General features: G+C 48.2%; 2 protein-coding genes across 2 annotated transcripts; both read right to left on the bottom strand.

Annotated features, from left to right (window-relative positions):
• Nucleotides 1-6,051: 6,051 nt before the first annotated feature.
• LOC148119456 (histone H3) lies at nucleotides 6,052-9,068 on the bottom strand. The gene has a single exon (XM_087897748.1). It carries the CDS (start codon nucleotides 8,397-8,399, stop codon nucleotides 7,989-7,991), a length of 411 nt encoding a protein of 136 aa, XP_087753874.1. The 5' UTR covers nucleotides 8,400-9,068; the 3' UTR covers nucleotides 6,052-7,988.
• A 135-nt stretch (nucleotides 9,069-9,203) lies between these two features.
• On the bottom strand, nucleotides 9,204-9,952 carry LOC148119455 (histone H2A type 2-A). The gene has a single exon (XM_087897750.1). The coding sequence runs from the start codon at nucleotides 9,699-9,701 to the stop codon at nucleotides 9,309-9,311; it is 393 nt and encodes a 130-aa protein (XP_087753876.1). The 5' UTR covers nucleotides 9,702-9,952; the 3' UTR covers nucleotides 9,204-9,308.
• Between the last annotated feature and the right edge of the window lie 2,960 nt (nucleotides 9,953-12,912).

Genomic DNA, 12,912 nt, shown 5'->3' with positions numbered 1-12,912 from the left:
AAGGCTACAGACCCGGAGATATTTCCTTGTCTTGGGATAGCTTTAGCCTCTAGGACAGCTGTTCCTTGCCCATCTATGTCAGAACTAACGTCCCATGACTGGTAGATTAAAAACCTTTGTACTCTACTGATTTAGTAGATCAGCTCGCTTCTATCAGTCCAAAGGTAAAGACTGCCATGAGACAGTATCTCGTGGGCCCAGAGAAAATCGTCCCTGTCTTTCTAATCACCTCTCAGATACATTAACCAATATCTTTTAAACTTGCCTTGATTTACGATTTTATTTGTTCTGTAAACTATAAAACTTCATGGATCTGATTATACATTGGGATATGGAATTTGGGGTAACCTAAACCTGTATTCCTGGGCCATGGTCACTCAAAATGAATCCATAATAAACTATCTCTTGTTGCCTTTAAGATGAGAGATGTGGGTTTTGCAATGACAGGTGAATAGTTTGTGAATTTAGTCAAAGGCCAGGGTAGGGAGTCAGGGGTGGAGGCTAGAGAGGGGGTAATTTTGCAATTCAGGGGTGGAAATAAATTTCTAACTGTGCTTTGTAACTGTGCTTTGTTTTTTGAATATTCAACAACAGTGAAATGTTTATATTGTTTAAGACAACACTGTGAGACCCTCACCCCATATTCTCAAAAGGGCAAGAAGAAATTTCCTAGCAGAATGTTTTAAAAATAGAAACCCAGACTAGCTTGTTCCCAGGAATGTTGTCTGAGTTTCTGTCCTGCCTGATTCCTGCAATCGTTAAGTCCCCAAAAAAATCACACAGAGGTCTATGTTAGTTATAAACTGATTGGCCCATTAGCTCAGGTTTCTTATTAACTCTTATAACTTATATTAGCCCATTATTTTTGTCTATGTTAGCCACGTGACTCGGTACGTTTTTCAGCAAGGCAGTCACATCTTGCTGTTTCTGTGGCTGGGTCAGGACTGCGGACCAAGCTTTCATTTTCCCAGAATTCTCCTGTTCTCATTGGCCCACCTCTACTTCCTGTCTGGTTGTCCTGCCTATACTTCCTGCCTGGCTACTGGCCAATCAGCGTTTATTTAAAATATAATTGACAGAATATAGACCATTGTCCCACACCACAGGAAGATAGTAGCCTTCCCCACTCCCACCTGAGAAATTTTGCCTGGCTACCTGGTACAGGCTGATAAAGATGGCCTGACTCAGAAACAGGGTGGCCTTGCTCTAAGAACAAAGAACAAGCTGGGAGAGAAAGCAAAGACTTTCAAAAAGTTGCACCCGTGCCAAACCACCCTGAAGGGCTGCTTGTGTTTTTTCTGCCTTTAAAAGCTAACCCCACAGAGGACCTCCTCTCTATCTCGTTGCGATGGGGTGCTAGAGATGAGTTCCTAACTAGTTCATATTACGCTGGTAATAAAACCTTGCTAATTGAAGTCTGGTCTCTCTGTTTTTTGGTGGTCTCCCTGAGGGTCGCAACCTGGGCACAACAGACACGTTTGTCATTGCTCGAATTACTTCCTTCAAAGCCTTCGGACACCATCCCCATGTTTGAGATGAACGGCATCTTTAGAGAGGACGATTCAGCTTCTGTACCAGCCTTGCAGTGGTAGGAGGCAGAGCTAGGACTGAGAGCCTGTGACTGTCCCCTGAGTTTCTGATTCTCTGTGCTCGGCACGTGGTGTAGATTTTATTGTAAAGGTGAGGGGTAGGAAGAGAGCCTGGGTTTTAAAGCATGGGAGTGACAAACTCATCTCTGGCGTTGGATAGAGGAGTCTGTCCCCTCCATGTTTATGGAGCTGACTGGTAAGCAGAGAGTCACCTGATGCAGTGGGCACTGAGCCCTGGCATCCATCACGTACTTCCTGTCAAGTTCCCTCAGAACTTCCTGTATGAACCCTTTGAGGTTTCTCCTTAGGTATATGCACTTTGGGGGTTCCTTTCACACTTTTGCCTTGACACTAGTGTAGGAATTTGGGTAAAATACTCTAGCGTTCTTGCCTGCTTTGTGAGGTTGCTGTGATTCTACCTCAACCGTCAGCAAACCCTGAGCTTAAGAAATCTGCTGTTTTCATTTCCAAATGTCACTGCACAGCGTGGCCCAGTTGAGACCACCTTTGCCTCCTTCAGCCACATTCTCTCCTTGTGTTCTTTATCTCTCACCAGCTGTCCTTTCTGTTTGAATAGAGGCTTCACCCCAGCCCCTGGCATCCACATATCCAGAGTCTGGAATGTTCAGGTGGAGACTCCAACCCAAGTCCCCTCCCCTGAAGATGTCTCAGTTCAGACTCTGCCCCTGAGAAAGCCCTCCAAATGATAACCCCTCCCCAGAGATGCCCAAGACCACTCCCACAGGGTATTTAAACTGCCCCCCTCCCCCACCCAGAACACGGTGTTCCAGTCTTCCTTCCCCATCTCCTCTCTGGGGGGCTGGGAGGCCATATGAGTTTGTATCCATTAAACCTGAACTTTTTCTAGTTCAGTTTGATTTGGTCTGATTTGGATTATTGCATTGACAGAGAGACTTATCCGGGAGCAGAAACTTTCACTTTCTAGATTAGGAGTTGTCCCACCAAATTTTTCTGTGGACTGAGTACCTTAGTCCCCTCCCCCGCCACACCGTGTGTGTGTGTGTGTGTGTGTGTGTGTGTGTGTGTGTGTGTGTGTGTGTGTGTGATGAAGGTGCCTGCAGAGGCAGAAGAGGATGTTGGATTCCCTGAAGCTCGAGTTGCAGGTGGTTGAGGGACACCTGGCATGTGCATTGGGAACTGAACTCAGGTTCTCCACAGGGCAGTGTGTGCTCCTAACTGCTGAGCCATCTCTAACCCCGTCTCTTCTAATGCATGGGTAGATTTCATCCAGGGCTCTGCCTCTGTTATCCTTTTAGCTGTCTGTCTAGAGCTTCCCCACAGATATGTCTGGATGAGCCACCTCAGTGACTAGGCTAAAATTCCCAACTGCCAGATGAGTGTTCTCTTAGATACAAGGAACCTCAGTTTCTGTGTCAGGAGGGACTTGGTGTAAATACTTGGCTCTAGAATCAATTGCTTCCCTTGGCCCTCATTTTCTCCCTTAAGGAAATCTACCATTATCTTCTAGTTCTGCGGTTTCCAGCCTTCCTAATGCAGTGACCCTTTATTACCGTTCTGTAGCAGGCTTTCTTGGACTGCCAGACCCCAAATCACGACATGAAAACTTACTATTATTATGAATGTTCAACCTTGGTTTAGGCTTGTTTCTAGCTGGTTTTTATTTTTAAACTTAAATTATCTCGTTTCTATTCATCTGTGTGCTGCCCTGAGACTCATTTGCCTCATCTAAGAACTGTCTATCTTGTTTTTCTGCTTCCTCCTGTGTCTGGCTGGCGCCGGCTGGTGCCACCCACCCCCTCCCAGTCGGCTGGCCAGCTCCCCTTTCTCTCTGCCTGTCGGCCCCTGCCTAGCTAGTAGCTGTTCAGTTTTTTATTAGACCAACAGGCAAGGTGAAACAGTAACACATCTTTACATAGTTAGACAATTATTCTGCAACACAAACAAATGCAACACATCTTTACAAACTTAAACAAATACTCTATTCCACAACACAGTTCATGTTGTGGTGACCCCAACCATGAAATTATTTTATTGCTATTTCATAACTGTAATTTTGATGGTTTTGAATCATAATATAGATATCTGTTTTCTGATGGTCTTAGGCAACTTCACTGTGGAAGAGTCACCCGAGATTGAGAATCACTCCTTGGGCCAGAGGCTCCTTCCTCTTTCATGCTCCAAATGCCAAGTTACCATATCTGTTTAACTGGACCTCTTGCCCCTTTCAGCCAGCACTCCACCTGTGTCTACTTACACCTTTGTCCTAGCCGAGGCCGTCATCAGCTGTATAAAAATCCACAACCCATGAATAATACCAGTTTTGTGGGTGACTTTTCCTGGAAACACCTGATATTATGAGAATATTCAAATATTCTTTCCTTTAAGTTTATTGTGTGGTGTGTGTGTGTGTGTATGTACGAGCACTGTGGCCCAGGTCAGAAGTTGATTTTCTGCTTCCACTATGGATTCTGGGGATTGAATTCAGGGTCTGAGGCTTATTAGCAAATGACTTTACCTCCTGAGCCATCTGGCCTGCTCTGTTAGGAGAATTTAAGAGACTGAATTCTTTGTAGCTATTTTGTGTATGTGTGTGTGTGTGTGTGTGTGTGTGTTGCCTGATCTGAAAGTGGAGCACTCCTTTTGTACTTGGCTCATTATTACTTTTTATTTATGTATATATGTGTGTGTGTGTGTAACAATATGCCACACGTGTGTGTCCGGAAGCCAGTAGAGGGCATTGAATCTTCTGTTACAGAAGTTACAGGTGGTTGTGAGCTTCCTGATCAGGTCCTTAGGTGCTGGGAACCCAGTTTGGGTTCTCTGGAAGAGCATCAGGTCCTATGTTTTGATACTGACAGTAAAAACCTGTTACTACTTTGTCCTGGTTTCTCAAACCAAAACGACACAGCAAATGTTTCATTAGGCCTAAGACAGCCTGTCAAAGGCAGTGGTAAGAATGGAGGACAGCGGCAGGAATGGGAAGTCTGAGTGCTGCCATCACATTGCCGGAGGCAGTTGAGGAAGCCCTAAAGCTCTGGAGAATTCCTCCTGGTCTTCTCAGGCCACAGTAAGAGCCACATTCTGTTGCTCCATCCAGCTCTGGGATGTTTGGGGTTGGAGAGTGTTGTGTGTGTGTGTGCTGTCCCTGAGGTGGCTGCTATATTAGGCAGCAGTGTCCTGGGGAAGCCTGGTTCCAGGTTGGATAAGAGGAATTTGGTCAAATCATCCGTTATATCCTTCGAAAGTAAGCACACACTCGTTTGTACTGTCAACTCTTTCCTTCCCCTGTGAAAGACCAATCTTAGGGCTGCTGAGTGGAGAACATGGCTGAACTCATTCATGGCCAAAGCCCACAGCTGTTGGGTAGCAGTCTCGGAAGAGAGACTGTGAGGTAGGTAAGTCACTGACCTCAAAAACTCACCTTTGGTAGGAAGCCAGAAAAGTTTAAAAGGAGAAGGCTTCCAGGGTCCTGTATCTGCCAAGAGGCCAGGTCCTGCACTGCCCAGTAAAATACCCCTCCCCTTCCTTTTCCACTCTCTCCTGCATCCTGCAGTCTGAGTTTGGCAAGCAAGTTTGACTCACAAGTCACAGAATGGAGTGAAGTGGCCCTACCGTGAGACAGGAAAGGCAGGTCGTAGCTGTTCCCACTAAGCTAGGATCCCATGCCTTAGAACATGACATGTACAGACTGTTGTCACACAGATTTCTGGTGTGGGTGGAGTGATCTTGGCTATCTTTGGGATCTAAATTGGTTGGCATTTTGCTGTTAAATTTGCCTTGGTTTCATGTCATGGTGCAAATCTGCAAGCTTATGGGTCTGCTTAGCCACTGATAGTTTTAATGTTCCAAAAAGTCACTCATTCTGAGACCTTTGGGGCTCAACCTTTGAAGCAAAGTTCAATAAGATGATGGGTGCAAAGTGCTGTCTCTCCGCAGCTCTAAGCCTCTGCTAAACTTTCAGCTTTATATCTGAACATAGGTTGGAAGGACCCAATCATCCACTGTGGCTCTGAGCAGGAAACGAGGCCCTGAACAGAAACTAATGAGCTGGATAAGTTGGCCAGGATTCTGTTTGTTTATAGTCTCCTGCTATAACAAAACATCCAAATTCTTTATAAAGCTGTATAGTTGGCTTGCAATTCTGGGGACTCAGAACAGCATGGAACTTGACTGCATTACGATACAGCACAGAAACAGGAAGGGACCTTCTGACGTGCAGAAAGGCCAAGCAGATAGGATGGTCTCTCTTTTAGGATAACCAGCTTTTTAAGAACTATCTCCTGAGGGCATACATCAATTAATTCTGAGAATGATGTCCTCACGCCCCAATAATACTGCACTACACTACCGATTTAAGATTCCCCCAACCTCAACAAAGCCATTCTGGAGACTTTTGAATGACATAACTTTGGACACAGAAAATTCTAGGAAACACATCTCAAACCATATTCAAACCATAGCAGGCCACTCCAACAAAACATCACATTTTGGGTAGTTTAATCAGAAGACAATTTCTCACGACTCTGGAGACTGGACATACTGGTTCTCTGAGCATTTCTCCCTGGCTCGCAGCCGGGCACCTTCTTACTGCATTCCCGCCAGCCCTGTGTGTTCTAATACTCACCTACATCACCACTTTGTAATAGGCACAGTGTTGTAATACTGTAATCACTGATATCAAGGTTCTAGTTCCATATTGGGGCACCCAGGGTAGGGCTGAAAACTGTCACTGTCAGGAGGGAGTGACCGGAGTCCCAGTCCTCAGTTTCCCCCTTTATTCACTCATTTCAAAGGCATAGTATTTTTAAAAAGTATTTCTGCTTCAGTTTCTCCACTCATCAGTGAGTCTCAGGTGTCAATGATCAAAGGGATTAGGAATCGGATGGAGTGCAGGCTAAGACCCTGACCCGTACCCCAGTTAGCAGGCTGGCTTTGTCTCCCACTTTTACTTGGAGCAGAGCTAATTGCAAATCCTCCTCCCAGCTCTGGGGGCTCTCAGATGGCAGAGGTGAAAGAGGAGGGTCGGGGCGCTTCCCTGGGTCACTGACCTCCAGTGTCTTCAATTCAAAGAGCCTTGGACTGGTAACTTCTCAAAGATTTAGGCAAAGCTCAAGTTTGCTTCCTGGAAGATTTCCTAAAAGTTTAGGCAATAGACAAGAGGCAAGGTCCCTGATAATGACCCGAGTTATTTACTATGATCTGAGTCTCAGGTCCAACATCCACCCCCTGCAGAAGACCCTCCTCAGGCCAAGAAATAGCAAATCCTTCCTTGACATTCAGAGTCTATTTCTGCACAGAAAAGTCTCTGATATATAATGCATATATTATATTATATTGCAGTTGGGTTGGCATTTTAAAGTGAATTAAATGGAAATAAGGGGGAGAAACTAACCAATTGCCACAGAATAAGGTCAAACCAGAGTAATAAATATTGAGTTCCAAGAGGCTACAAGAGGTCTAATTCCTCAAGTCCACAGGAAGAAGAGGGGAAGGCAGGTGTCACTGAATATTACTGATAGTGGCCCACTTACCACCAATCATGAGCACAGTCAGGCCCCAGACATTGCCTAGAAGTAAAGGGAAGAAGCAACAATTATCTTCACAAGTCTAGAAACTTAGCGAGGTTACAAGGTTGCTGAAAGATAGATGTCCTGTACGTTCAGTTTGTTTAGGAAGGCTGGCTCCATTCGCTAGAGCTGGGTCCCCAAGGTTTACATAGTATTTAATCAGGCCGGCAATCCCCGACATGCTCAGGGAGACTCAGGCGGCGGGTGCACTACTTTTCCCACCCAGATCATAGCGCACACCCAGTATTGGACAGTGGTGGGTGGGCGTGGCACTCATCAGTACAGGCTACTTCATCATGCTGACACAACGGATCCTTCAGCTCCTGGACTGCGATGCTAAGTTTTCCTTAGCGACTGCTTCACGGCGAGTCGCTCCTACCCATCTCAGCACCAACGATATCAGCAATACCAGTTGAAACACGACACAGGTTTAAGATGCTCAGGTAGGCAAAAGGTGTAGACTGATTAAACTAGGAAACTAAAGAGGCTAATGAGAAAACCCACAACAATCGCTTAAAAAAAAAAAGAATCCAACAAACACCCCTTAAAGGGCCACAATAGAACGCTTTTGCATGACTGTTAAAGCCTATTTGTTCCAAGAGCATGCTACTGGGTTTCTTTTAACAGCTGTTCTGGGAACCTTCCTGGAAAGAACCCTTAAAGGGCCACAAGTGCAAGACCTAAAGAAAATTAAACAGCACCCATAAGTGCTCCGCAACCACCCCGAAACCGAACTCTCCCCATGACCGTAGTAGACAGAAACCCAAGGACAGGGAGGCGAACAGCTCCTTCGGGCGCGCGTGGTGGCTCTGAAAAGAGCCTTTGGTGGGATGGAACCGAGGTGTGGCGCTCAGGCCCGCTCCCCGCGGATGCGGCGGGCCAGCTGGATGTCCTTGGGCATGATGGTGACGCGCTTGGCGTGGATGGCGCACAGGTTCGTGTCCTCGAACAGCCCCACCAGGTAGGCCTCGCTCGCCTCCTGCAGCGCCATGACGGCCGAGCTCTGGAAGCGCAGGTCGGTCTTGAAGTCCTGCGCGATCTCGCGCACCAGGCGCTGGAACGGCAGCTTGCGGATCAGCAGCTCGGTCGACTTCTGGTAGCGCCGGATCTCGCGCAGCGCCACGGTGCCGGGCCGGTAGCGGTGCGGCTTCTTGACGCCGCCCGTGGCCGGCGCGCTCTTGCGGGCAGCCTTGGTGGCCAGCTGCTTGCGCGGGGCCTTGCCGCCGGTAGACTTGCGGGCGGTCTGCTTCGTACGGGCCATGGCGGAGACGGGACACACCGAGACGAGGAGCGACGGGGACCTGACCGGGGACCAAGCCGGCCGACTTTATAGACGCAGTCTTCACCGCGGCGGGGCGGAGACAGCGACTTGAAAGTCCCGCGCTGCGGGGCCATTGGCCGTGGCGTCACCGGCCCCGGGCCGGCCCATTGGCTGGGGCTGCCCCGCCTCCTGGTCGGCCTCCTGACCCCTGTCCAGCCCTGCGGCCAGCAGAGTCGCCAACGCTCACCGCAGGGGAAATAGGGACACCTCGAGTAGCTCCAGGTCCCAACTCTGATCGTCTCTTCCAGAGAGGCGCGCGTGCTCACCCGCCCGCTGTCCAAAGTCACAGACAGAGCTAATTTCAGTGTCGCCCAATGATCGCCCCCTCGCGATCCCGAGAGCTGGCCGCGCCCCGTCGTCCCGAGACGCGTCCTATTCTAGACTTTGCCGGGGATCTGGAGACAGTGGGGCTAGCTAGTTGTGCTTTGCGTCTGCCCTGGGCTCGACGTCGGGGTGGAGTCCCAGGCCCAGGGGAGGGGCAGGAAGCTCTCGGGATGCTAGGACGGGAAGCAGGGCGCGGGACAAAAGTTTTGCAGGGTGGATGTGTAGGTCTGACAAATGGTGCCAAGTGCTTTGGACAGTGTGGGGTCCGCCCGGGGCCAGGAGGGCGAAGAGCGAGCGCACAGACGACCACCTGGGGAACCTCGGATACTGACTGGGAAGGACGCTGGGGACGCATAAGGCGAGCGACCCACGGGACACCCCACACCTTGGGAACGGGCCGCCAAAGGCCACGACACCGGCTACCGTGACACAACTCTTTAATCTGAAGGAGTGGGTGGCTCTGAAAAGAGCCTTTGAGTTCGCGGGCGTCCCGGGACGCGAGCCGCCACGGTGCGGGCAGCGGCCTCACTTGCCCTTCGCCTTATGGTGGCTCTCGGTCTTCTTGGGCAGCAGCACGGCCTGGATGTTGGGCAGGACGCCGCCCTGTGCGATCGTCACTTTGCCCAGCAGCTTGTTGAGCTCCTCGTCGTTGCGGATGGCCAACTGCAGGTGGCGCGGGATGATGCGCGTCTTCTTGTTGTCGCGGGCCGCGTTGCCCGCCAGCTCCAGGATCTCGGCCGTCAGGTACTCCAGCACGGCCGCCATGTACACGGGCGCGCCCGCGCCCACGCGCTCCGCGTAGTTGCCCTTGCGCAGCAGGCGGTGCACGCGCCCCACCGGGAACTGCAGGCCGGCGCGGGACGATCGCGACTTGGCCTTGGCGCGGGCCTTGCCTCCTTGCTTACCGCGGCCAGACATGACGAAAAACGCAAACTCAGACGCTCGCGCAAACGGGAAACTGCGCGCCGGCGCCGCCGCCTCTTCCTTTTATAGACACAGCCCCGATTGTCCGCCCGACGCGTTCATTGGCTCACACGGGCCCTCGCGCTCTGGCCAATAGGAGCGCGCGCACACAATCCGCTCATTTACATAAGCCCGGCTCCTTCCTCTCGGCCCCGGCCCGAACGCCGAATCACGACGCGCGTGGCCAGAGCCCTTATTTGCGTGCGGCCGTTGTCAATGCCGGGTCCTCGGGGTGCGCCCCGGCCTGCTACACTGGGTTTCTCTTCGGTTCTACCAGGCCTCGCGCGCCCCGCCTCCGACAAGGAGGGCGGCGGTGTGGAGAGGGGTGCCGGGTGTGTGTAGGTGAGCCGGTTGTCTCCGGTGCGGGCTTCTCGTCCCACGCCGGCTTTCCCCAGAGCTCGATCGTCAGCTGGTTATTTGTGTGCATCCCCGACGGGGTGTCGCGGGAGAGCCAGGCGACCCTGCGCCTGCTGCTCTGTTGCCTGGGCAGCTAGCCAGGTCACCAAGTACTGCTCGTCTTTTGAACAATTCGAACCTTCTCTAGGGCAGATGATGCTTCCATCTTGGAATAAAGCTTTTCATCTCTTCCCTTTTACCAGTGTCTTGTTTCCTATCGTCCTCTGATTTATAACACACAGTCCTATTCCCGGAGAATGATCCTGAGACAGAACGCGGGTATCTTTAGAGTGCGGCTACTTTCTGTCTTCAGCTTTCATTTTGTTCAACCTGATTTCCTTAGCCAAGCAACTGCTTAACTTTAATTTATATGCAGTCAATGAAAGGGGATGTAAGTAAGCAAACTTACCTTCTAAGCATAATGAATGTTCTCCATTCATGTTTAATTAGAAAATCCAATTTTTATGATTTAAGTTTCTACAAATCTTTTGATGCTTTTTTTCAACCACATGCTTATCTATGTGGAGGCTTTCCATTAAGGAAGATGGAAGCATAGTTGGTGATACCTACGAATTAGCTGGTAATTTTTATACCATCTATTTCTTCTACTTGAAACATTGTAAAGCCTACCTGTTACATGCTTCGTGTTTCACTGCTAGGAGCCTCACTTCAAAGTGTTTAAAGGGTTACTCCCACACAAAATGGCAGCAAAAGGCCTGAAAAGGAAAACCATATAGACCCTTTGGTGCGCATTTACTGAAATTATTGGTTTTGGCAACTCAGATTTTTGTGCAAGAATTGGAATTGCTTTTGTCGATCATTTGCACAATGGCTACTCAGAAGCTCTGTTTAAGAACTTTCTGCTGTGTCTGGTGCTAGAGTGACCCTTGAAAGTGCCATCTCTGAACTGCCATTTTTAGCATTGCACCAGCAATACCCAGAAAAATATCACAACCTCCATTTCTACTCTCTGTAATGTGTTAATAAGCTTGTGGATGATTCTGTTGTGTCAGTGAGGACCACTGGTAGATTATAGACATGTTAAATTGGAGCATAGTCTTAGTAACATAGACAAATACTGTGCTAGAGTTCTATTGTCGAGGTAAAATTGTAAGTCTTATGGCAAAACAGGCAAGAGTGAGGCTCCAGGGTTTTGGCTTGAACAACTATCTGGGTAGACAGTGTTATTAGGATGGAATACGGAGAAGCATTGTAAGTTGAGAAGTTGAATGTCAAGCGTTCTCATTAAATTTGATAAATTGATATTCAAATGGATATGTGAAGTCATATTTGAGAAGTTGAGCGGTGAATCTAGGATTCAGCAAAGACCACACAACTCTGCATGTATGGACTGAACACAGTATTAGTACTGCCCGTCTCAGGAAGCACAGCATTCCCCCCCCCCCCCACCATACACACAGTTCTTAGGGTTGACCTAATTGGTTTAAAATTTTCCCTGACTTTCTTTAGACATCTGCATCAATCTTACCATTTCAAAAACCATGGAAGGGACAGTGTAGAATGTTATTTGGGGGAAAGCTTCTTTGACACATCAAAAAGATAAAACTGTTGTGAAATCAAGATAATAGGCAGGGCGGTGCCAGTTTCTTTTTCTGTTGCTCTGATAGAATCTTCTGAGAGTTACTTGGCTCACAGTCTGCAAATGTTAAAAATCAGCATTTGATTGGAGCCAAAAATGGTTTGAAATTCTTTTCATGTAAAATTTTATTTATAAATTCCAATAATTAGAATTTTTAGCAGTTGCTTTCTTAATACAGCATAGTAAGGTCCCACATGGTTCTCTGGTCATGCAGGCTAGAAGCCTGTAATGGAGGTGTGTGACAGGGCTGGGCCCCCTTCCTATCTATGGATGCTTCCTTATCCCTCTGCACCTGGAAGTGGGATGTTGTTGTGGTACCTTAGCTCCAGTCAGCCTCATCTTCTCCCTGGGTCTTCTACTTCAACTCCTTCCCTGGCAAGTTTTCAATTTTATTCTTTGACAATTTCATGCAGGTATGTAATGTACTTTGATCATATTCAGCTGATATTAACCCTTATTTGTCTTCTCATGAAGACAAGCTATTGATTACACTGGATGAAATCCTACTGTAATTAATTTAACTTGTTTACATCTGCTCAAACGCTTTCAAATAAGACAGAATAGTAAAGCACTGTGGTTTAGACGTCAATATATCTTATGTGTGGATACAGTTCAAAACATATCAGTAGTTGGTGGCTCTGGTATGCTGTGCGTAGTTTAATTTTTTCAGAACTTATCAATATTTTCTCAAGTGGGGAAAAGGATTTGCCTATTAGATTCTAAGATTGAGAGCTTATTCTGGATTAATTTCTGACTAATCCCTCAATCACCAGCGTCCTGGTCACAGGTAGTCAAGGTTTAAGCTAGTAGCATGCATGCACACTGTCCCAGAATCCTGAAGGATTCGATGCCAGTGACAGAATGAACTTGAACTTGCTAGTGAGGGCAAGCAGGCAGAGAGCCAGAGCTTCCTTCCCCAAGTACTTCATATAAGCTGTCACGAGAACGTGTGGCCCAGATTTACGGCAGACTTTCCACCCCCAAAGACTTGAATGGGTCTCCCCCCTTGAGATGATGAAGAAAAGCCGCACAGGTGTACCCAGCTGCTTGGGTTTAGCTAATTCCAGATGCAGTCAAGTTGACAACCAAGAATAATCATCACAACATCATTAACAAAATTACCTCTGCTTGCTAGCTATCTTCCAAGAGTTTCAGCCTAGATAAAAAAAC

The sequence above is a fragment of the Myodes glareolus genome, chromosome 17, assembly GCF_982192425.1.
Source record: "Myodes glareolus chromosome 17, mMyoGla1.1, whole genome shotgun sequence".
NCBI lineage: Eukaryota > Metazoa > Chordata > Mammalia > Rodentia > Cricetidae > Myodes > Myodes glareolus.
Note: the sequence above shows the minus strand (reverse complement) of the source record. Positions and strands in the feature narration are given on the sequence as shown.